At 38.5% G+C, this 25,060-nt stretch overlaps 1 protein-coding gene across 5 annotated transcripts in view; it reads left to right on the forward strand.

The window, feature by feature from the left end:
* The window catches only part of SESN1 (sestrin 1), a 115,871-nt gene that overhangs the window by 65,004 nt on the left and 25,807 nt on the right, over positions 1-25,060 (forward strand). For 3 of the 5 annotated variants that reach the window (XM_006101690.2, XM_023765132.1, XM_023765133.1), the window contains exons 2-4: positions 21,526-21,591; positions 22,336-22,536; positions 23,101-23,283. In XM_006101690.2, the coding sequence (XP_006101752.1) occupies positions 21,526-21,591; positions 22,336-22,536; positions 23,101-23,283 (450 nt within the window). Of the gene's footprint in view, positions 1-11,320; positions 11,551-21,525; positions 21,592-21,859; positions 21,915-22,335; positions 22,537-23,100; positions 23,284-25,060 lie in introns of those variants that run through there. The other 2 variants (XM_006101692.3, XM_023765134.1) reach the window with 2 other exon arrangements.

Consider the following 25,060-nt stretch of genomic DNA (forward strand, 5'->3'; position numbering starts at 1 on the left):
CCTCGTGGTTGGCTGGCTGGCCCCCAACCGGGGCCTATCAGGGGGTCTGGCCAGCTAGGGGGAGGGACCATGGGAGGTTGGCTGTGGGAGCACATTGACCAACAGGGGGAAGTTCCTGCATTGAGTGTCTGCCCCCTGGTGGTCAGTGTGCATCATAGCTACTGGTCGTTCTGGTCGTTCGGTCATAACAGTCAGTTAGGCTTTTATATATATAGACTAGAGGCCCAGTGCATGAAATTCGTGTGGGTAGGGTCTCTAGGCCTGGCCAGTGATCAGGGCCGATCGGGTGGCCTTCTGGCTGCCGACCAGGGCCTCCCTTCCCCGGCTGCTGGCTGCTGGCTACTGGTCGGGGCCTTCCTTTGTTCCTCGCCGCCCCTTGGTGGTCAGCGCACGTCATAGCGAGGGATCAACCTCCCAGTCTCCTGGTCAAAATCCTGCGGGGACACTTTGCATATTGGCCTTTTATATATATAGATGTTGAATTCAAGAGATAATTGATTACATAACAAGTCAAGCTGATCTACATGAAATAATTTTTTTTAGAGAACTACACCAGCAAATGGTTTAAGCAGTACTTAAAGAAAAAAATAAAAGGTGGCTCTTGAAGATTTTTACAAAAATATTGGAAACTGCCTTAGAACACTATAAATTTGGCACGTCAAAAGAAAAATGAAGAAAATTGTTATTGTTTTACAGTGTTTTTGTGTCTTTGTTGCAAGTAATACTTTGTCAGTTTGAGCAATACTGAGAATTTCACCAAACAGTGTAGTAATGACATCTGTAACTCTTTGAAAAATCCCTTCTGCATTCTCAGAAAACTTTCTTCTCTCAAAGCAGGATATGTATTGAGTGATAGAAATAAAGAGGAAAAATTGCATGGAATGGTACTATGCAATTTGTTCAGTTTGCTTGCTTGTGTTGAAGGTTGTATTTTTATTGTCATTGTTTTTACTCATATTTTACATTTTTGGATTTGTACTGTAGCATTTTTGAGGGATGGTCCCCCTCCATGAATTTTAGAAATTGAGTATTGGGGAATTAAAAAATAAAGAATTAATTCTTATAGATATTCCCACCCTTATACTCTACCCACAAGCAATAAAAAAAAATTTCCACAAAGTTCTATATTTTATTACAAATACACTAATATTTTAAACATAACTTTAATGTACATCATATCTGATATAGTGAGGATGAAAACACCATCTGATATAGTGAGGATGAAAACAAAATTATCAATGTTATTAAAATCTGATATATTTTGATAAGGGTCGGTGAAGAGATTTTATCTTTATTACTTTTAACCCAGTACAGTACATTGTGTTTTATTACTTTTGCTCTGCTCTAACATTATATAATTTAAAACAAACAAACAAAACATTGAATGAAGATTGGACCTCATTGGTATCTGGAGCGGTTGAGTCCTTACCTGTTTGTCTGCTTTATGATTGGCTGAAAGCTGTTGCTAAGCTTGTTTTTTTCTTCTTAGGAAAAGTTAAAAGTTAAGTGTGACCTATTTGAACTACATCCTGCTGTTTTTGACTCTGCTTTGCTCTCTGTCCTGATCCACATACTTTCTTTTATCGTTGAGCTTAGATATTATTTTAAAACAGCAGTTTATAAACTTAGTGTGCAGTGTTTTAAGGTTTTAATTGTATATTTATAATGCACAAATTAAAGTACTGTGGTTTAGTTTTTAAAATATTTTAATATTTGAAAGTTGAATTTTCTGACTTAAAGCAAGTTCTAATTGTAGAGAGCAAATACATTATTTTAAAACCTGCTTGTTGCCCTAACTGGTTTGGCTCAGTGCATAGAGCATTTAGTCTGCAGACTGAAGGGTCCCGGGTTTGGTTCTAGTCAAGGGCATGTACCTCAGTTGCAGGCTCCTCCCTGGCCCGGGCCTTGGTACAGGCTCATGCAGGAGGCAACCAATCGATGTGTTTCTTTCATATCAGTATTTCCCAGTGTCTTTTCCTCTCTCTTCCACTCTCTCTAAAAATTAGTGGAAAAATATCCTCAAGTGAGGATTAAAAAATAATAACAAAAAATAAAAACCTCCCTGTTAAAAACACAAAAGATTCTTTGGATATCAATAATATCCTTAGTGTTAATTTTTAAAAAATTTTCCAAAGTATTTCACTGAAAAATTTATTAGGTCAATTTTTTGTGATCCAGGATAAAAGCTATTAAAGATCATATTGGCATGTATGTCACTGAGGATAAGGTGGACTTAACTCATGTTTTCTGGAAAAGGGGTAGAAGATTGATAATCCTTTCATTTATAGACCAGTTCCAGGACAGGCTAAATGAAAGTTTACTGTAAGGCAAGTTTGGTTTGTAATTCAGTATATCATTGTGAAATGTGATTCTATGAGCTTTTCCTCTCTAAGGCTCTATCTGGCATTGATGGGAATCAGACTTTGAACCAGATCCCCCCAGCACTCTGCTGGAACCAGTAGAATCTTTAGAGCATGCCTGAACCTTAAAGCCTGACCCAAGCCTTGGGTGAATAATGTAAGGAGTGATAGACTACCATGTATCCTCCAAACCTACTATGAGAGTGCTAGTGTGCAGATCAAATACAAACTGGCATTTTTATTAATAAACTAGTGACCTGGTGCACGAATTTGTACACATTGAAAGGAAATTAATTAGAAGAAATATTTTAATATCGCTATTCGCCCTTTCTCTATAATAGAAGTGTCAACCAAATTCACGATCAACAATGACAGACCGAAACACACCCATGCGACATAGATAGGGAGGTCAGCATAGCTGTTATAATTTGATTAAAAGATTTTAGATTATCATCATTGGGATTTTGTTTCTTTGACTCAAAATTATCTTTAGTATGAATAAAACATTCAAAAGTCAGACATGATTAAGCTAATGACTCATCAATATACATTTAGCCCAAACATTTTAACCATGGGTAAATTCAATTTTATAAAAGAAATAGATACTTCAGTGTTGAGTTCCATCAAGTCTGTGGAGTCAGGATAAGTTGAAGATATTAGGTTTGGTTTTTACCTATTTTGAAGAGATAAATTTTTTAAATATTATGCCAGACTAATATATAATTACAGGTTATATATTAAAACCAGTTCTTTCCTGTGCCCACTAACAGAAGTTTGAGAATTTAAAAACTATTTTCAGTCTGACTAGTGTGGCTCAGTGGTTGAGCATCAACCCATGAACCAGGTCATGGTTCAATTCCTGGTCAGGGCACATGCTCCGGTTGCTGGCTCAATCTCCAGTAGGGGTTTGCAGGAGGCAGCCTATCAGTGTTTCTCATCATTGATGTTTCTATCTCACTCTCACTCTCCCTTCCTTTCTCTGAAATCAATAAAAAAAAAAAAACAACACAAACAAAAACCATGTCTTTAAAAAACATATATTTTCACATGTTTTTAGGTATAGATGAAATCTAGCCCCTTGATTACTATTTTAGCCCTGGCCAGGTAGCGCAGTTGGTTAGAATGTTGTCCCAATAGGCCAAGGTTGTGGGTTTGATCCCGGTCTGGACACACATAAGCATCAACCTGTGAATGTATAAAGTGGAACAAGAAATCAATGTCTCTCTCTTTCTCTCTCTCTCTCTCTCTCTCTCTCTAATCAAATATTTTTTAAATTATGCCATATAGTTAGTATATATGCATAGTCTGAGAGCTCCGTTGTTGTTTTTTTAGTTTGTATCATTTCTTTTTTTCCTTCTTTAAAACCATCAGTAGCTCCTAAGAAAATGTGGGATAAAGTACTCTTAATTTCCTACTACATTCACCTTTTTCCTGTATTTCATCCTATTCGCAAATTTAAACCCTATTCCTTCTTATGTAATTCAACAATGATGCCAAAAAGTAATTAGCCTCTAAAAGTTGTAGTATTTCTGCATAAATTCTCCCATTTAATTTTTATATCTCAACAGACACTTTCCTGTCATTTCACCTTGGATAGGCCAGAGGATGTTTAAAATCAAACTTGGTTACAAAACATTTATGAATCTTGTCAAACAATGGTATGTATACAGGCAGTGTCTGACCTATATAGCTGCTATCTTGGTGTTGTGAAAGAGAGCAGGCACAGAAAAAAAATCAAAGAAGCTTAGGAGTATCTGTGGGTTCCCAAGAAGATGGGGAGAGACTATGAAAAATAGAGGCTGCTTAGCAGAATTGAACCCAAGGACAATCTGATTCCTATGCAGAGCCTGCCTGCTTACAGTGGCCCCAAAGCCTTCTAAAATGTTCATCTAGATGGCCCACATCTTTTATAAACTGAATATTGAACTTGAAATTCATTATTATACTTTTAATTGAGTTAAGCTTTTTTTTTTAATGGAAACATCTCTGCAGAATTCATTGATTCAGTACATAATTATTGAAGGTCTGTGTGCTGGCATTAGGGCATTGGAAATACAGCAGTGAACAAAAAAAGCAAACATTCTGATTTTATGGCGCTTACATTCTATTGAGACAGACTAAATAAATAAATTAGTATGAGATATCAGCCTCCATAAAATAAAAAGAGTGAGTTAACCCTGTTTTCTTCTTAATACCTACCAGTTATTCTCTCTAAGAGGAATAGGGATAATATAAGGAGCATTTAAAAGTTTGGATAGACTCCCGTGAGTTCCTTATTGAAAGAGCATTGGGTAAGTAGCATAAAGTCACCAAATGCCTGGGAAGAAACACTGAGAAGGCGGACAGGATAGAGAAATAGAGAAGCAAAGCTCTCAAAGACCAAGATCACTCATTCCATGATTTCTGTTTATTTGTGGGGTTTTGGTGTTTGTTTGTTTTGTTTTTTAACCAGATCTCACCCTGAGTATAAACAAGGGAGCTACGTTTTTCTTTCTTCCTGTCCTCTTCACTTCTCCTCACAGTCAAGAACTTAGGCTAATGCATATTTTTCAAAAAAAATTAAATATTCATTGAAAGAAGTAGCTCAGCTTCTGCTGCTTTGGGTTCAGACAGACCTGGGTTCTAATCTCTGGTTGCATTTTTCTACTTTTATATTCTTGGACAAATTACCCATACTTTATGAATTTCTGTTTTATAAGTGTGTAAAACAAATAATTATATCTGTCTTATAGGTATAAAGTGCTTAGTGTCTGATATGTAGGTCTTCATAAGTTACTGGTCTTACTGTCATTAGCCTATTACTGTCATAACTAGTTACTGTCATAACTATTTTTGTTATCATTATCATCGATAGGTTATTATCATTAACCTGACCATGATTGAACATGCTTTTTCTTTGGGGGAAAGTAATTTTCTAATTTAAAACCACCAACACTGCTTAGAATATTGTACTTCTTATTTTCAAATATGGGTGATGGATGGCCTGTATTTTTTGAAGCCTATGTGGAGATTTAAAACTGCATTTCTAAAAGAAGAAACCCTATACTAAGAGAGTAAATCTTAAAAGTTCTCATCACAAGAAAAAAAATATTTTGTGACTATGTAGGGTGACAGATGTTAATTAGATTTATTGTGATCATTTTGAAATATATACAAATATTGAATCATGTTATACACCTGAAACTAATATAATGTTGTTGGTCAATTATTCTTAAATTAAAAATAAGCAAAAGAAAAAACCTTGAGAGAGAGCAAAGATTTGTCAATATTCTTGCTCCTTTATAAGTCATGTAATTCTAAAAATTAAATTGAAGAAGTGAAAAAAAGTAGAAGACAAATAAGCACAAGTAAAATTAAAGTTCAGTGCTAAAAGGATCTCAGTGTACCCAAAACATGATGTTGAAAGGAAAAAAGTGCTTAACAGACAAGCTATATATACAAAAACAGGAAGATATCAGCTAGAGAAGAAATATCTTGACAAAATTAGCAAGCAGAAGTAATCTTATAAACCAGCACTCATTCTAAATGAAATGTTTTAAATGACACTGGGACATTTTTAAATAACATGCTTAAACCACATAAATGTAATGAATCCCACTCCCACTCTTAAAGTTATTTGGTTTAATGGCTAAAACCACTGCTCTTTGTGTTTTCTAATCAATTATTAAATATAATTCCAACTCTAATGAATAGATCTTTAAATCGGTAGTACTTCAATATAATTCCTTGGGTTAATGAGAAAATTTAAGGTTTAATAGGTGGTCCATGAAAGTGTGATTATGCCTTTTGGCCTGATTAGTAAGTATTCTTTCTACTAAAATCTATCCTTTTTTATGAATTGGCTAAATTTTTTCAAGACAAATGATTAATTAGGGAAAACACTTGGATCCGGATAGCAGGTAATTTGAGATTTATCTCCTAAATTTCAAAGACAAAAGAATGAGGTGTGATTTTCTTTTTCAAGAAACTTATGTTGGAGAAACAAACATTCCTCCCCTTTGCTCCATCCCCACTGTTTCCAGACCAGCCTTTTCCCTTGCCAGAATCGCCTCAACACCCTTCCTAACTCATCTTCCTGCCTCCAGTTTTGCCTTTTCCAATATATTTTGCTAAACCTTAGCTGAAATGCAAATTTGATACCATTCTACTCTTTAAAATTTGAATAACTCCACAGTACACTTAAGAATGAAATGTATTTCCCCTATGACTCTTTAACACAGCATGTCAAACTAAAAGGCTAACACGGGCCAAATAAACAAGGTTTAGTTTATGTGGGTCACAAAAAAACAAAAGCTTCAATTTTCATAGAAATGTAGGTTTATTTCGATAGAGACATGCTGAATACAAAGGGCTTAAATAAATGAGTAATCCTATCTAAAAATAGACAAACATGGTAATTGACCGTACCTTTGCTACGCCTCCCATTGGCTAATCAGCAAGATATGCAAATTAACCACCAACAAAGATGGCGATTAATTTGCATATTTTGGCCGGAAGTGGCAGAGCGAAGACTAAAGGCGGCTCCGGCCAGAGCAGCGAAGGCTTGAAGGCGGCTCCAGCCGGAGTGAAGGCCTGGGTCCCGGGTGCCAGAGGAAAACTGGTGCCGGCAGCCAGGGGAAGGGAAGGCCTATTGCACGAATCTTTTCATGCAACAGGCCTCTAGTTATTAAAATAAGAGAACATTTTAATAAAAATTTTATTTTTTCTTGAACATTAACTTACCAGACACTGAATAACTGCACAAATTAATAAGTGTAACGCCAATAAACCTATTTTTCCCCACAAGCGAAATATTTCCTGTTGTGCACACCAAACAAGTTAGTCCAAGACTAATGACGTGGCAATCGGCTGCTAAAATATTCGCTGCTAGTGTTAGTGGAGAGAAATGGTGCGCCTGTGTGTAAGGCACATAAGGGAAATGAATGCAACACGATTATAGTAATCAGTCATTGAACTTTGTAGTTCATTATTAATAATTATGTATAACAGGATATTGTAAAAATTAAGTTACGAAATTTTTATTAAAATGTTTCTTACCATTATGTTGGCTGGGCCACAATAATATTCATTTTGGGCCTCGTATAGTCCCAGGTTCAGTTCTGGTCAAGGGCATGTACTTTGGTTGCGGGCACATCCCCAGTGGGGGTGTGCAGAACTCCATCCATTACTCTCCATCTCTCATCGATGTTTCTAACTCTCTATCCCTCTCCCTTCCTCTCTGTAAAAAATCAATAAATATCCTGCCTCTGGGCCTTTGAACATGCCATTATGTTGGCTGGGCCACAATATATTCATTTTGGCCTCGTATAGTCCACGGGCCTCGAGTTTGACATGCTGGTTTACCAGGTCCCCCTTAGGTTTATTTTTTTTACCTAAACTCCATCCATTACTCTCCAAACCCTCTGCTCCAGACCCAATGAACTTCCTTTATCTCTTTCCCTAATGGACCACTCTCACTCCTCTCCCCTGCCTCTGGGCCTTTGAACATGCTGGTTTTGTTGCTTTGAACTCTGCCTTTACTCCCCCACCAAGAGTCTCTCCCTCCCTCCCTCCCTCCCTCTCCCTCTCCCTCTCCCTCCTTTCCTCCCCCTCTCTCCTCCTCCTCTCTCCTTACCAGGGCCTCCCTTCCAATTCCCTATGTCTTAGCTCAGATGTTTCTTCCTTAGGAAGCCTATCTTGACCCATAACTCCAAGTCTGGACTCTAATGCTTCATAGTTCTCTGCTCAAATGAACTCATCTAACTGCCTCCAGTTTTTATGTGGGTGTATCAGCTTATTTTTTAGAATATCGGAGTTGAGACCATTACTGCTAATGACAGATGCAAAACCTCACTTTGATACAGTTAAGTTTACCAAAATATTTTTAGAGGGAAGGCAATATTTCCAAAATAATATTACTTCTTGTATTAGATGTTAGTATTCTTCTTAGAAGAAATAAAATTTTGAAATAAAATGTTTAAATAGCAGACTTTATAAAATAGCTGCTGGCCTACATTGATAACCTGTGGTAAATATCAAAAGCATAATTCTTTCTAATTACCATTCTGTACTTAGGATGGTCATCTTTTCAGCAGATGTTTATTGCATGCCTGTCATGTGCCTAGCACTGGGGGTTCATTAGGAGACGCATCTTCAGGACATCCAGTCTACTCAAGAAATGAAATCTTTGGAAAATACAAACTTTTTATTGAATGATTTTGTCAACATAAGAAGCATCCAAACCTGTAAAGAATTTTTGTGAGTTTATTTGAGCCAAACTGTCAACAATTGCAGGGAAGCAAAATCTCAACAGATTGAGATAATGCTCCAGAGAATGGCAGTTTCGCACCTTGTTTTATACATTACAATCAAAAGAGAAGATGCAAGTTACATGAGATCTATTATTGGTGATAGATTAGGAGGGGGAGGGGGAGTGGAAGAAAGCAAAGTGGGGAAACCTCTGGGATTAGATGAAAAGTAACACAGGCACATAGGTCTTTTACCTAAGTAGGTAAAGGATTGTTAACAGTTGACAATTAACATAACAATAGCAATGAGAGGATTTGTGGTCTCTGTGCCTCGGTTGTGCCCTGAGGGGTCTGGAAAAAAACACACACTAAAGTGGGAGTTACCCTGATATTCCAAGGGAATTTTATCCTAGATGTAAAAGACAATAGACTGGCTTAGTTAAGGTAAAGATTGACTTTTGTCCGGGAAGATCTTAGCCTAGGACTTGACTACCTGCCATAAACTGCTTTTAGTTAAAACGTTTTAATTTCATTCTATCCTTTGTGGTTACTTTAGGTCTCTGAGTTTGTCAGGTTAGCATGTGGCCCCTTTTTAATCCACAATTTGAAACAAAACATTTCCAAAAGTGAAATCTACAGTGATATTTTCAGGTCACTTTGTTGGTATTCCTGGTTACTATAGATTTATCTGGAGGCAAACTTTTTATGTTGGAGAACAGAGTAACAAATTCACTGTACTGCTTTATTAAAATGAGCAGAAATTAGCATTCTTTGAAGAACTTAAGTTAGTCTTTAATAGAGACCATAAAGGAATCTTGACATTTAATTGCTAGAAGGCCTTGGTAAATCACTGAATTAAAATATGTTTAAATTATTTTTCTTTTTACTTAAGGTGGCATTGAAATAAATAAGCTGAAACTTTCATTAAAATAAAAAAGGAATCCTAATTGGAACTTCCTAAACAATTTTAATATATGCTTCTTCAATAAATATCAAGCACTAAGCATCAAACACTATATGTATACAGTTTGCAGTTTTAATTTGCACTTAATTATTTTAAACCATTTTTGGGAATGCATGCTTCATTAAAAAATAAAAAGGTAAGCATTCTCCATTTTGCAAATGACATATTTTAATGTCACAAAAAAGGTTATACCCTACTAGATAACTAACCCGACTATTTTATTCCTTCCAGAAAATAAAATCACAGCCCAGCTCTTCTGGAACCAGTCATCATTTTCACATACTTCCTTCATTATCTAACTACCTTTATAGCTCACAACCCCATTCAAGAAGCCCATTTGTGTTTCCTATACTCATCTACAATCAGTGTATCTTGGAGGGTACAGCTCATATTGCTGTAAATTGGATGATTTGCTAGGTTTATTTTTGCCTGTTTGTAGCTGAGTGGGCATTTGATTATAATGTTTGTTTTTGTGGCTGTGCTCAGAACTCCCTCTGAGCTTGGAAGCTTCTATAGCCTTTTCTTCTATGCTATTAGCCCAAAATTGCTTTTCTTGACCAGTAAAAATATTTTGGATGCTTTAACAATTTATAAAAGTAGTGTATGAGCACAAACATCTTATTTATCTGGGAAGATAAATAAAAAGTATCCATTTTTAACCTGCTACTTTTAAAATATGACAGTTTGAGCAAAAGGAGTAATTTAGTATTGTCTGAGACATTGTAATTTCACTTCTAAGACTGAAACTTATTTTCATTTATAAGTTCTGGTTCTGTGCCTGTCAGAATTTAAAACTCCATTTGTTTGCTTCTGTCAGATGTTCCAACTTTTTTTTTAACCTGAGCATGTAAGCTTTTGAAAACCATAGGGCAAACATGCAAAAAGAGTTCTAATTTGGGAGTTGATTTTTAAAAGTTAATGGAATCATGTAAGGAAATAGTGTTGACACAAGATTTGAGAGATTTGCGTTCTGGATCCAACAATGTCAGGTTTTTGTGTCCCTTTATAACCTATATTTTCTCAAAAATTTCATCGGATTTTTAGAAATTCTTTCTTTAGAATCCAAGGCGCTTGTGAGGGAACATTAGACATTTTAAAGCCTTCGAATTTACTTGAAAAGAAAAAAGAAAATTCAGAGATCTGCTAACCTTATCTGTGTAGGAGAGTGATATTTATAGTTTCTATATAGCTTACCAAAAATCAATTTATATTGAATAGAGGCAGGCCATGGTCCCGTACTTCTTCCTGAGTTCTGTGGCCCATTCTGCGTTGTTTGGGCATTATTGGAAGGGAAGAGGGAAATTTCAATGGTTTATAAAATGTAAAATGAACTTGATTCCTCCTCTTGGTGTGAGGGTCAGTCTAGAGAGGCTGGTTGCTGCCTGGCTCTAGGTAAAAGGACCCAAGCGGGTGAAGGGAGGGCAGCTCTCGGCTGCTGGTCCTGGGGGCAGGCAGGGGCAGTTCGCCTTTCAGTGAAGCCTGAGGGCTCGTGCTGCGGTGCACGCTCACCTCCCAACCGACTGAGCCGCCCGAGTTCCGGACCTGAGCATTAGCTGCTCTGGGGAGCTGGCCCCAGGAGCTTGTTTTCCGCCGGGTTGGTCAGCATTGGAACCGCCCGCCAACGCCCGCCCCTCCGCGCTAAGAGGGCGGGGCTCCAGGGCGCCGAGGGTCCGAATTGGTGCTCGTGGCCTCCAGGCGGCGGAGTGACAGCGGGGCTGGGCGGAGCGGCTGGTTGGTTCGCCCCGCCCCTCCCCGGCCCGCTCTGCCCCCCGCGGTCGGCGCTGCCTGAGCTGCTGCACCCCGAAGCCCGGCCGGCCTGCCTCCCACCCGGCGCTCGCGTCCTCCGAGCCGCCCAGGCCACTCTTGGTGACCGCTGCCGTCTCGTCTCCACGCCGACATGCGCCTGGCCACCGCCGCGAACGAGGCATACACCGCCTCACTGGCCGTCTCGGAGCTGCTAGGCTGCAAGCAGTGCGGCGGGGGCCGCGGCCAGGACGAGGTACGGGCAGGGGGCCGGTCAGGCGGGCGGGTGGCCCGGCGAGCTGCCTGGGCTGCAGGGTGGTCGTGTGGCTGCCCCACTGACTCACCCTAACAGCTTCAGAGAGCGCTCCCCCGGGAGGTCGCCCTGAAACAACCGCCTGCGCGGCGGGGGCGTCTCGGCTGGCCTGCGGCCCCTTGGGTGCAGGGGCGGGCTGTGATGGAGGGTGGAGGGGACACGCTTTCCACGCCGGTCCCTGGGCAAGCACTGCCGGGCTGGAAGAGACACCTGCCTCGGTCATTTCATGGAAGTCTCCTCTCCGGCACGTAAATAACATTGCCTCCTGTGCAAGTCTCCACAAGTCAGAAACCGAACAAAGCTCAGTCTCAGGGAGAACAGCCTGTGGATTTTCCCCCCTAGGCGTCCTGTCAAACCAGATTTTTCAGTGACCCCTCACTCCCTTTGCCTCCTACTTAAAAAGAGAAAGACAAAGAAAAAAAAATACATTTCAGTCAGTTAAAAGATGATGTTGCCTAGAGTAGGTATGTTCTGCCAGCTCCATAACGTTATGCACAACGTTTACTCTTATTACCATCCCTTTTGTGCCTGAATGGGCCTTCAGAAAGAGCCAATTGTAACATTTTGTATTTTTCCTAAGTGGTTGCAAATAGGGCACCATTTGAGAGTTACTAATATAACTTTACAATTTTAACCTTTGAAAGAAAGGCTTTGGTTCAGAAACTAACAAGGGACAAAATAAGTAGACATTAAAGTTTGCATTGAAATCAGATTGCAGTATATTGCCTTACTTCAAGAAATCTAAATGCAAAGTAAGTTCTCTGCAGCTTTGCCCACTAAAATTACTCAGTTTTAATATTCATAGTATTTTAAATGGAATCTACATTATGAGAATACTTAATATTCACATAAACTTAAATGAAGACATTTTCTCTTGAAGGTTGTATGTAACAGCAAATACTGTTTCTAGATTTTAACACTCGTGGATATATAATATGCTCCTTGTTTACAGTTAATGCAACAACCTAAAAAAAAAAAAGAACCACACAAAACAAAACAAAACTCTTATAACTTGCTTTGGAAACTTTACCAAAGAGAAAACACCGTGAAGGTGTTCAAGTAGCATTTAGTTTTTGTTTGCAGGCCATACAGATATTTTCTCATTTTGAGAAATGAACCCCAATAATTGTGCTTGAATAGATCTGTTATTTCTGGCTATATTTGTGAGGCAGAATCCTGGTTCTTACCCAGATCTAGACTCCCTAAATACAGCCATGTAAATTAGAAGATAAAGAGATACATTTTAGCTTTCACATTGATTATCTATGGTATTGTGCCCATGGGATTGTGTTTGGGAAACCAGGAAGCTTTGTCTAGTTGTATTTCATTTTTAACACATCAAACATGTGATAATATAAATTAGGAAGCACTGCTTTATTGGAAAATGATTTACTTTGCAAAAGAACTAACATAACTCTTTCAAATAGCAAGCTTCCATAGTGCTTTTATATGAAACACTTCCAGGAATGAAACTTATAACTATAGTATATAGGGCACACCTAGGGACCTAAGGCAGCCTTACAAATCAAGTACTTTGAAGTCAGTGAGTGTTTATTTTATTAGAATCTATATATATAAAAGCCTAAGTGACTGAACGACCAGTCACTATGACACGCACTGACCACCAGGGCATAGATGCTCAGTGCAGAAACTGCCCCCCCAGTGGTCAGTGCGCTCCCACAGCCAACCTCCCGTGGTTCCTCCACTTGGCCAGCCAGCCCCGATCGGCCCCGATCACCAGCTAGGCCGAGGGACCTCACCTATGCACGAATTCGTGCATCGGGCCTCTAGTATCCTATATAATAAAAGCCTAATACGCTAAGTGTCTAGTCATCTGGTCGGCCATTCAACCAATCAAAGTGTGATATGCTAAGGTCGCTCAACCGCTCACTGTGACATGCACTGGCCACCAGTGGACAGACGCTCCGACCCGTAGGTTAGCTAGCTGCTGGGGCCCGGCCAATCGGGACTGAGCGAGACGGGCCGGGCACACCGTGGAGCCCTCCCACGATCCCTCTCTGGCTGGCCAACCTCCTGTGTACCTCCCAGACCCCGATCATGTACCGGTGGGGTCCCTCGGCCTAGCCTGTGCCCTCTCTCAATCCAGGTTGAGGGACCAACCAACCCCCCCACCCCCCAATGCAGGAATTTCGTGCACCGGGCCTCTAGTAGTTCATAAGTGACCAGACACTAGAAAATGAGGTACCTTGAACTTTACATATTTTTAAATTTTCTAGTAGAGTAAATGACAATTTTAAAAGAAACACTAGTATATTTTATTGTAGTAGGAATATTTCTTTATAACACTTCTAGATTTCTTTATTTCTATTTAAATTTATTTTTATTGATTTTAGAGAGGAAGGAAGAGGAGAGAGAGCTAGAAACATCAATGATGAGAGAGAATCATTGATTGGCTGCCTCCTACATGCCCCCTACTGGGGACTGAGCCCACAACCTGGGCATGTGCCCTTGATGGGAATCCAGGAGGCTCTATCCACTGAGCCAAACCAGCTAGGGCACTATGTAAAATTTTTGAATCTCAAAAGGCTAGCACCCAGCTATAGACAATGATTCTCCTTAAGGGGGAGTGGGGTGGAACTTTCACTTTTACACAATATATCTTTGCCTTGTTGAAATGCCTCGAAAAGCACATACTCCAATTAATATCAATGTTGTGGTTATTAGTATTAAAGCATCTGTACAGTTTTAAGATGTACCAAGTGCAGTGCGAAAAATATAATGATTCAAATGATCTGAGTATTTTAAATTTTTAACTAGTTTTACAAGTAGGTAGATGCCATAGCCAACAAATGCTTTCATTTGTGGCAAATTCATTCTTTCACTTAAGAATATTTACATAGATTCATAAATGTATCTTTATCAAGTTTTTAAAAATCTCATTAGAATAGTACTTTTATACAGTGATATATAGTTTTTCTGTGGTACTCTCAACATTTGCTAAGAATTTTCATACTGTGAAAGTTACTATGTTAGTAGTAGACACTAATGATACTATGTCAGAGATTTGCAGCAATGTTGTGATGGTGAAAACTTGCTATCTCTTTCAAAGATGCTGATCAGGAGAATTGTTGAGGAGAGGACTGTTAGTTCCCGTGTTAGTTTTCCCAGCCACACCTTTACCAAGAGCCAATGATGTTTATGCTGTGATTAGCATCTACATCTGTTTTTTCAACAAGGCTACTTTCTCTTGGCAGTTTTGCTTCCTAGAATCTGGATTGGACAAAATTTTATCTAAGTCTATAATTCAGTTTCTTACAGATACAGATGAAGTAACCTTTAGGATGTTATGAAATGCACTTAGTTTGGCTATGATTACCCTATTGAAAACCTGCAGTGTCTATTTTGGATCAATTCCTGCCAGAAAATAGGGTAGTAACTAATTTGTCATGTAACTAAGAAAAATTAATGTTTCAAAAGTGAGTTTTCCAGAAAATTGAAACTTTCAACCTTTTAGAGACCAAGAATACTATTATATAATAATAGTGATATCTAAAAGAACCTTTAAGCTATCAAAAACTCTTAATGAGGCTCAATAAACACTACCTCTAACCAGACTTCCTGGCTGTTTTCAGGATAATTACCATGTTTACTTTTCCCAGAAGTTAGAACTCAATTTGTGTGCAATGGAAGGCTAGATAGAATCAGTGATCTGCTTCCCACCAGTATCTGGACGAGGATAAATTGGAATGCAATCCCATGGCTCATAACATGTTCTTGTATCCTTCTTAGGTACCTAATCGGTTAACTGAGAGAGAAAACAAAGGACATCTTTTGAGTCCTCCCTCCAAATATTAGGAAAATAATTGATGTGAAGTCTAGAATAGTAGTAATTGTATTTCCCAATATTAATATTGACCCTTTTTGTTGGGGAAAGACTTAATTTTTTAAAAGCTGTCCATCTCTTCTTCCCCTTATCTTTTTTTTCACTTCCTCTCTTTCCCCCTACCATTTCCCTTTTTGCTTTTACAGAATGTCACAAACATCTCACAATTTCTTCAGCTTAGTAGGAAATTGACCCTCATAGCCCAAGGGTAAAATTCTGTTTTACTTAGAACTAGCCTTAGGTAAAACAATGAAATTGTATTCTTGAATGTCAGAGACTCCTTTTCATTTTCAGTTTTTTTCTGTTCTTCTGTCCCCTCTTCTTTTTTTAGATTCATCTTTTTGTCAAACTGGTACCTCATCAAGGAATGGATGTGATCTTACACTAAGAGCTTATTAGCATAATGAATCTATAATCCGGTCCCAAAAATGTTGGCTTTTCTTTTTTTCAAAATATATTTTATTGATTTTTTTACAGAGAGGAAGGGAGAGGGATAGAGAGTTAGAAACATCAATGAGAGAGAAACATCGATCAGCTGCCTCCTGCACACTCCCTACTAGGGATGTGCCCACAACCAAGGTACATGCCCTTGACCGGAATCAAACCTGGGACCCTTGAGTCCGCAGGCTGACTGACGCTCTACCCACTGAGCCAAACCGGTTAGGGCAATGTTGGCTTTTCTTAACATCCTGTTTTAAAATGCACCATCTTCCCCTTTAAAAGAATTTATGTCCTAAGGAACGGGGAGGAAGGGTTTGGCCAATGAAGGCAAGGAAGAGGGGAGACAGTGATACCAATATGGCCTCTAAATTCCTACAGCTGTATGGATGGACTTACAGAGACTTGAAAATTACATAGGACTGTTGGCAAAGACCCTTGCCATAACTATAGAACTGGAAAACTATTGTTTTATAATATTTTGGTATATAAACTATACATTTGGTATAAAAATAAAACCAAAATAATATTCAACCTCTTTGTTTGAGACCCATGTGCTATCAATCTAGTCTCATTAAAAAACTTTATATATATCACCTACAATATGCTGCTAATGTATTTATAGAATGAAGTCCTAGAAGTGGAATTGCTAAGTTTCCCCCCTCTCCTTACAAAGAGGAACATCCTGTATAATAAAAGGCTAATATACAAATCTTTGGTTCATCAGTGGAACGACTGGTTGCTATAATGCGCACTGACCACAAGGGGGCAGACACTCAATGCAGGAGCTTCCCTCTGGTAGTCAGTGCGCTCCCACAGAGGGAGTGCCACTCAGCCAGAAGCCACGCTCATGGCTGGCGAGCACACCAGCAGCACTAAGGATGTCCAACTGCTGGCTTAAGCCGGGGAGTGGGCCTAAGCCAGTAGTCGGATATCCCCCGAGGGCTCCTGTACTGTGAGAGGGTGCAGGCCAGGCTGAGTGACCCCCTCCCCCCAAGTGCAAGAATTTTGTGCACCCGGCCTCTAGTAATTATATACTTTGCTTTTTTGCCCCCACATTCTATACCTTGGAGATCATTTAAAGCCAACCCATAAGAAACTGCCTCATTTTGTACAATGCATGTTATTCTAGTCAAGCAATTTTCAACAGTGTGCTGCAATAATTTTAAAACAATCAATACCCTACTATTTAAATAGTCAGGGGCACTGACCTCTTTTTCCCTTAGATTGTCAAATAAAAAATGACAACAGCCAACACAATAGCCATCTGGTGTGAATGAATCAAAATTATACCTATTTTTTTGTCAGATAGGCAACAAATATATTTTTTTGGTGTGCTGCAGAATTTTAGTAATTAGTTTATGTGTGCAATGAAATGAAAAGGGTTAAAAATCACTGTTGCAATAATTTTAAAACAATCAATACCCTACTATTTAAATAGTCAGGGGCACTGACCTCTTTTTCCCTTAGATTGTCAAATAAAAAATGACAACAGCCAACACAATAGCCATCTGGTGTGAATGAATCAAAATTATACCTATTTTTTTGTCAGATAGGCAACAAATATATTTTTTTGGTGTGCTGCAGAATTTTAGTAATTAGTTTATGTGTGCAATGAAATGAAAAGGGTTAAAAATCACTGTTCTTGTCTATGTATTGACACAGTCCTCTGTTGATGAGCATATCTTGTACTTTTAGAACAATGAATGTTACAGTGATTATCTTTTAACGTACTATAACATTTCACATATGTAACCTTGATGTTTAGGATGGAATTGTTGATTCAAAAGATATGTGACTGTTTCATTTTGATCATTATTACAAACTAGAGGCCCGGTGCGCGAAATTTGTGCACTCAGGTAGCGGTCCCTCATCCCTGCCTGCGCCCTCTTGCAGTCCAAGAGCCCTCGGAGGATGTCCAACTGACAGTGGGGAGTGGGCCTAAGCCAGCAGTTGGACATGCTTAGTGCTGCGCAGAGGTGGGAAAGGCTCCTGCCACCGCTGCTATGCTCGCCAGCTGTGAGCCTGGCTTCTGGCTGAGCGGCGCTCCCCCTGTGGGAGCACACTCACCACCAGGGGGAAGCTCCTGAGGTGAGCGTCTGCCTCCTGGTGGTCAGTGCACGTCATAGTGACTGGTCGACTGGTAGACTTTCTGCCCCCTGGTGGTCAGTGCATGTCATAGCGAGCGGTTGGGCGGCCTTAGCATATCATTAGCATATTATGCTTTGATTGGTTGAATGGACAACCAGACAATTGGACACTTAGCATATTAGGCTTTTATTATATAGGACTAGAGGCCCGGTGCACAAAAGTTTGTGCACTCGGGGGTGTCCCTCAGCCCGGGCTATGCCCTCTTGCAGTCTGGGACCCCTTGGAGGATGTCCACCTGCTGGCTTAGGCCCACTCCCTGGGGGATTGGGCCCAAGCTGGCAGTCAGACATCCCTCTGGCAGTCCGGGAGCCCTCGGGGGATGTCCACTTGCCAGCAGGGAGCAGACCTAAGCTGCAGTTGGACATCCTTAGTGCTGCTGAGGAGGCGGGAGAGGCTCCCGCCACCACTGCTGTGCTGGCAGCCATCAGCCTGGCTTGTGGCTGAGCAGAGCTCCCCCTGTGGGAGCGCACTGACCACCAGGGGGCAGCTCCTGCATTGAGCGTCTGCCCCCTGGTGGTCAGTGTGTGTCATAGTGACCAGTCATTCCCAGTTGTTCTGCTGTTAGGGTCAATTTACATATTACCCTTTTATTATATAGGATAGAGGCCTGTTACACGGGTGGGGGCCGACTGTCCCGGATCAGGGTGGGGGTCCCGCTGGAGTGCCTGGCCAGCCTGGGTGAGGGGCTGAGGGCCGTTTTCAGGCTGCCCACACCCCCTTCAGGGTGGGGGTCTCCACCGGGGTGCCTGGCCAGCCTGGGTGAGAGGCTGATGGCTGTTTTCAGACTGACCCAGCCCCCCAGCGACCAAAGCTCCCAGCCTTTCTTTTTTTTGTTTTGTTTTTTATTCGCTCCAGCTCTGTGGCCATGGTGGCTGGAAGCAGGTTTCTGGGGTTTATTTACCTTCTATAATTGAAACTTTGTTGCCTTGAGAGGAGGCAGCAGCCAGCCAGGAAGCTTGGCTTCTTCCATCATTGGGGCAACCAAGCCTCCTACTTGCTCCAGCTCCGTGGCTGCCGGCCGCCATCTTGGTTGGGTTAATTTGCATATAGTCACTCTGATTGGCTGGTGGGCGTGGCTTAAGGCATAGTGAAGGTATGGTCATTTTGCATGTTTGTCTATTATTAGGTAAGATTGCCCTCCCTAAAAGTTGTAGTAATTTATACTCATTATATATTTCTTGATCTTTTTTTCTCATACTTCAAAACACACTCATCAGAATGTATAAGCATTGAATGTTTCTCCCCCCCCCATAGCCTGTTATCAAACATTTTTATTTTCTTTCAAACTATTAGATTTTAAACAATCTTAGGTGAAAAATGGTATCTTAGTGTAGTTAAGTTGTAGTTGGTTTATTGTGAAGGATCTTTTTTTTAGCCATTTGTATTTCCTTTTATTTTAATTGTGTTCTTTGTTCATTTTTCTATCAGGTTATTGGGGTTTTCTTTATGATTTGTAGGAGTCTTTATATATTAAAGAAATTTAGTCCTTGATATATGAATTATAAATATATTTCCCAGTTTTCTGTTGGCTTTTGACTTTGTATGCTTATTTTTCTCATGTGAAAGTATTCTTGTCATCACATTTATCAATCCTATGTTTTATGACTTGGATTTTGTGGCATTCTTACGCCTGCTCCATTTCATGTGTTCTGTTCTACCACTGCAATGGTTTTCAGTTTATTTTTTTATATGTAACGCATTTACTATGGAGTAAAGTATGATTTAAGGCTCCAACTTCATTTGGAGTTGTCCCAAGATCATTTGTTGAATAATCTCCCACACTTGATATGTCACCTTTTTATATACTAAAGTCCCAAGAATAATGTCTCGTTATAAAAATGAATAATAAACCCTTGAAATGGATATTTTCTTAAAACGCATTTTGTTTAAATAAGATAGTAAAGATATAAGAAGGGGTAAATACTGATTTTAGCCTTAAAGTTTTGCCCAATATATATTTTTTGAACTGTATGTAATTAGATTAGAGATTTGGCAGTTAAAAAGGCTAACAGAGTCATTATTTTATATGTATATGGCTGCAATTATACCAAGATGATGTATTGAAAAGCAGGAATGTGGGGTTTTTTTCTTGTATTTATGATAAGATATTAAAATCAAGACACATACATAGACCAATGAATTGGGTGCCTCCTCTACTGAAGTGTGTGGTGGTTAGAACATTACTATCTTCAGAATAAGTGTGGAATAATCTGATTAAGATCACTGATCTCCAATACAAGATTATTTGAATTGTATATGCTATAGATTCATTTAGTAAATATAGCATACTTTGAATCTGAATCCTGAGTTCTCCTAATAAAGATTATCTTCAATTTTGTTCTGCCTGCTTAATTTTTAAAACTCCATTCTGCTCAAAAGGTTTTCATTCACTTGGACCAGATTTCTTGAATTGCTGCCACATGTCCTTCTTTAACCCTCCCGCCCCATTTTTCTTTACAAGGAAAGCATCTGGCTTAGATCATGAAGGACTTTTTGAAGCAGTATTGAGAGGAGAGAAATGCTATTTGTATTAATTTTGTATATAATGTAATTTGTACCTAAGCAAGGGTTAATCTTTAGTTGTTAAAACACTAAGAAGTTTTTGTTTAGAGACCAGATTGATGAGCCTTAAAAAAATAATAAAGTTGAATTATTTTTATTTTGTTTCTAAAGCACACTGTATTGGGGGGCGGGGGAATGGAAGCCTTAACAGTAGATTTTTAGTTTTTGTTAACCACACTTCATTGTTACATAAGGTATAGAATTCTAGATTCCAGGTACAGGATTCTAGATTCACTATGTCAAAAAGCAAAAAAACATTTCACAATTACTTGAGCTTTCCTAAAATATAACAAGGTTGATGGCATCCTGTAGATAAAAAACTTAATTTAAGGCTCACAAACAAAATTAATTTCTCTAAAATTGCTTTTATTCAACCACAGAGAAAACATGTCCAGCAGTACTTTCTCTTTTGTAGATTTAAATAACTTTTTTTATTTTTCATAATATTTCTGTCCTTATTGTGAACCATTATTATAGATGTAATAATAATTATACTTCTTTCAGTTTAAGACATCTAGGTAGGGGCTACTGCTTTTTCATTTCCTGACAAGATGCACGGGAATTAATGTTTTGGTTGGTTGTGTTTTAGATGTACAAACACATTGGTCTTATTTTGTATCACTGACAATCCACAGGGTTGGCTGCTATGTACTGAACTTTCTGTTCTAGACATTTTGCCAAGTACTTTATGCAAAACTCTGCTTTAAGTGAAACAGGTTTCATTGTTTTCGTCAGAGTCATATTGTAAGCTGTTGTCAGCTATGTGATGCAAACAGAGGGGTTGGTATGTATATGTGGCCATGAAAGCAACCACCAAAACAAGCCTGTCTCTGTTCAACTGGTTGTTTTCCCCCTCTTTCCTGTAGCCTCAGTTCATGTTGTTTACTGCTGGAGGCCTGAGATGGTGTAATTTTCTTTTCTAGGAACTTGGAATTAGAATTCCTCGACCACTAGGACATGGACCAAGCAGATTTATCCCAGAAAAGGAGGTATGTTGTTTGTGAAAGTACATAGTGAACTGTGTGCTTTTAAGGAAAACCTTTCATGACCTACATCTTGGCATCTGAACAGTTGTTATTATTAGTCAACAACATGTTTTACGCAAAGTTGTTCACAATTAATCATGCTTTGGCAGTGAATCTGTGGGATTAGAAAGCTGTTGTAGTCATGTTGATTTCTAGTATTTCTAACACCCATATTTAATCAAGGAAAGGCAGGACTTGTTTTGACCAATGATAATCCATCTGATTATATTTAGATATCATTTAGGCATGTCCAGAGCTGAGTTACTTGGTCTTGACCATCTCCACAGGTTGGTACAAGTGCTCGATTGGATCTTTAAGTATTTAATTACTCGTATGCTTTATTTACAGATTGTTTGCTATTAGTCAATTTTGGTTCTCCTTAAATTGAGTGAGAGTAGGCATTGTTATAAGGAAAAGCTTTAGTATCTGTTTGCAAGCTTTGCAAGTTTGATAATCTAAATATGCTTCTTTATCTGGATTCTGGACAGGTCTGCAAGCAGGCTTTCTAGATGGCCTTTAATGTTCATTCCCTTCTACATAATATGTGACTGTTCTATCTGCTGCCAGTTGAGTTAAATTTGTAACCCCTTTCTTCTCTTAAGCCAAATTTAATTTGCTTCTAGATGATACTTAGAATGCAGTGCATGCATATTTTCTTTAACACCAATTTACAATTTATGTAATCCTGGTTTTCTCTCTTTTATACAGATTCTTCAGGTGGGGAGTGAAGACGCACAAATGCATGCTTTATTTGCAGATTCTTTTGCTGCTTTGGGTCGTTTGGATAACATTACATTAGTGATGGTTTTTCACCCACAGTATTTAGAAAGTTTCTTAAAAACTCAACACTATCTACTGCAAATGGATGGGCCATTACCCCTGCATTACCGGCACTACATTGGAATAATGGTTTGTGAACATTCAATGAAAAATTCTGCCTGCTTTATTAATCTTTTTAAGAAATGGTCAATACTTTAAACATAGGGATAAATACATATATTGTGACTTCTTATTGGATTCCTGTTAGGTAGTGTCTGTTTTTCCTCTTTCCAAATAAGTATGCTCTCAAGTATAACAGAAAAAGAAACATGTATTTACATACTTTTGAGAATAAACTAGAATACAGTATCTGTTTCACTATTATAAATAATTCACACTGATACAAGTGGTGCTAATTAAAGTTTCTTCTTAATCTGAGTTTTTGAAAGTTGAGTGTTTGAAAGTTGGTATGTAAGTGAAGTTTCTAATGTTCAAATAATTTTATCAGATATTTTGTTTGTTCTTGGAATATTTCTGAGGTGCTCTCTATGGTATATAAATTTTTAAACTGTTTATATGAAAACTTCATTTCTGTAGTTTAGGAAAATTTGAAAGACACTAATAAAAATTGTAATTAGCTGTTTTGAACATTATAAAGAAAAAGGATTTGTAGTTCAAGATTTTATTAGAATAATCTTTTTGTTTTCTGTTAAGGCTGCAGCAAGACATCAGTGCTCCTACTTAGTGAACCTCCATGTAAATGATTTCCTTCATGTTGGTGGGGACTCCAAGTGGCTTAATGGCTTAGAGAATGCTCCTCAAAAACTACAAAATTTAGGAGAACTTAACAAATTGTTAGCCCACAGACCTTGGCTTATTACTAAAGAACACATTGAGGTAAGTAGTAAAGTAATATATCTAGGGGGCCATTAAAATTTTTAAATTGAATTTATTGGGGTGACATTGATTAATTATACAGGTTTCAGGTATATAATATATCATCTGTATATTGTATTGTGTGTTTACCACCAAAAAAAAAAAATTTCAATAGACTCTTTAGAATAGTTTTAGGTTTACAAAAAAGTGTCAGACTTCCCATATTTTATCCCCTCAAACTCTCCCAATACACATACCCAAGTTCTTCTATTATTAACATCTAGCATTATTAGTATGGTGCATTTTATGTAATTGATGAATCAATATTGATATAAACTATTAACTATATTTACATTCAGGTTCATTCTTTGAGCTGTATAGTTTTATGGGTTTTGACAAATGCATAATGTCATGTATCCACCATTATAGTATCACACAGAATAATTTTACTGCTCTAAAAGTCCCCTGTTCATCTCTCCTTCCCCCTAACCTCTTGCAACAACTGATCTTTTTACTGTTGCCTTTTCCAGAATGTCATGTAGTTGGAATCATACAGTACTGTATGTAGCCTTTTCAGACTATCTTCTTTTATTTATCAGTATGTATTTAAGGTCCCTACATGCCTTTAAATGGCTTGATAGTTCTTTAAAAAAAAAAAAGAATAGTTTTTTATTAATTTTAGAGAGAGAGGGAGAAACATTGATGATCGGGTGCCTCCTGCATGGCCTCTATTGGGGAATCAAGCCCACAACCCAAGCATGTGACCTCTTGGTGCACAGACAGTGCTCAACCAACTGAACCACACTGGCCAGGGCACTCACTCATTTTTATTGCTGGAAAACGGTCCAGTGTACCACCATTTGTTTATCCATTCACCTATTGAAGGACATCTTGGTTACTTCCAGTTTGGGGCAATTGTGAATCAAGCTGCTATAAACATTCATGTGAAGGGTTTTTGGTGGACATAAGTTTTAAACTCAGTTGGGTAAATAATTGAGTGATTGCTGGATTGTATAGTAAGCCTATGTTTAGCTTTGTGATAAACTGTCTTCCAAAGTGGCTGTACCAGTTTGCATTCCCACCAGCAGTTAATGAGCATTCTTATGCTCTTCACCCTTGCCAGCATTTGGTGTTATCAGTGTTTTGGATTTTAGCCATTCTGATAACTGTGAAGTGGCATCTTGTTTTATATCTTTTAAAAATACCATCTTAAACTACTTCCTTCTGGTTCTATTTATTAATAAAGATAATAGAATAGCCTTGCTGGCGTGGCTCAGTGTTGACCTATGAACCAGGAGGTCACGGTTTGATTCCCCAACAGGGCACATGCCTGGGTTGTGGGCTTGATCCCCAGTGTAGGGCATGCAGGAGACAGCCAATCAATGATTCTCTCTTCCTTCCTCTCTGAAATTAATAAAAATATATTTAAAAAATATATAATAGAATGAAAGTAGATTGGCATTCTCTAAAAGTATCTACCATGCAGTAGAAATTTATATCTTTTGTTAGAACATTTTAGATACTGTTACATAATTGAAACATCAAGAAGATACAAGCTTTGAATATGATTAATACAATATTGTTTAGTAATCAAAAATTATACAAGATTATGGAGCAGGAGGGACACAGATTGTAAGACTCTGAAGAGTTATAGACTAATTTAGGAATATTCTGTCAAGTTGTACAAACCGCTATCTTAAAAATTCCTTGAGGAGGCTGATGATAATTTAAAACAAACAATAAAAACCAGGCATATTTTATACAGTAGCTGCCCCTTGAACACAGATTATATTGGATT

Source organism: Myotis lucifugus, unplaced genomic scaffold, assembly GCF_000147115.1.
Source record: "Myotis lucifugus unplaced genomic scaffold, Myoluc2.0 scaffold_378, whole genome shotgun sequence".
Classification (NCBI taxonomy): Eukaryota; Metazoa; Chordata; class Mammalia; order Chiroptera; family Vespertilionidae; genus Myotis; species Myotis lucifugus.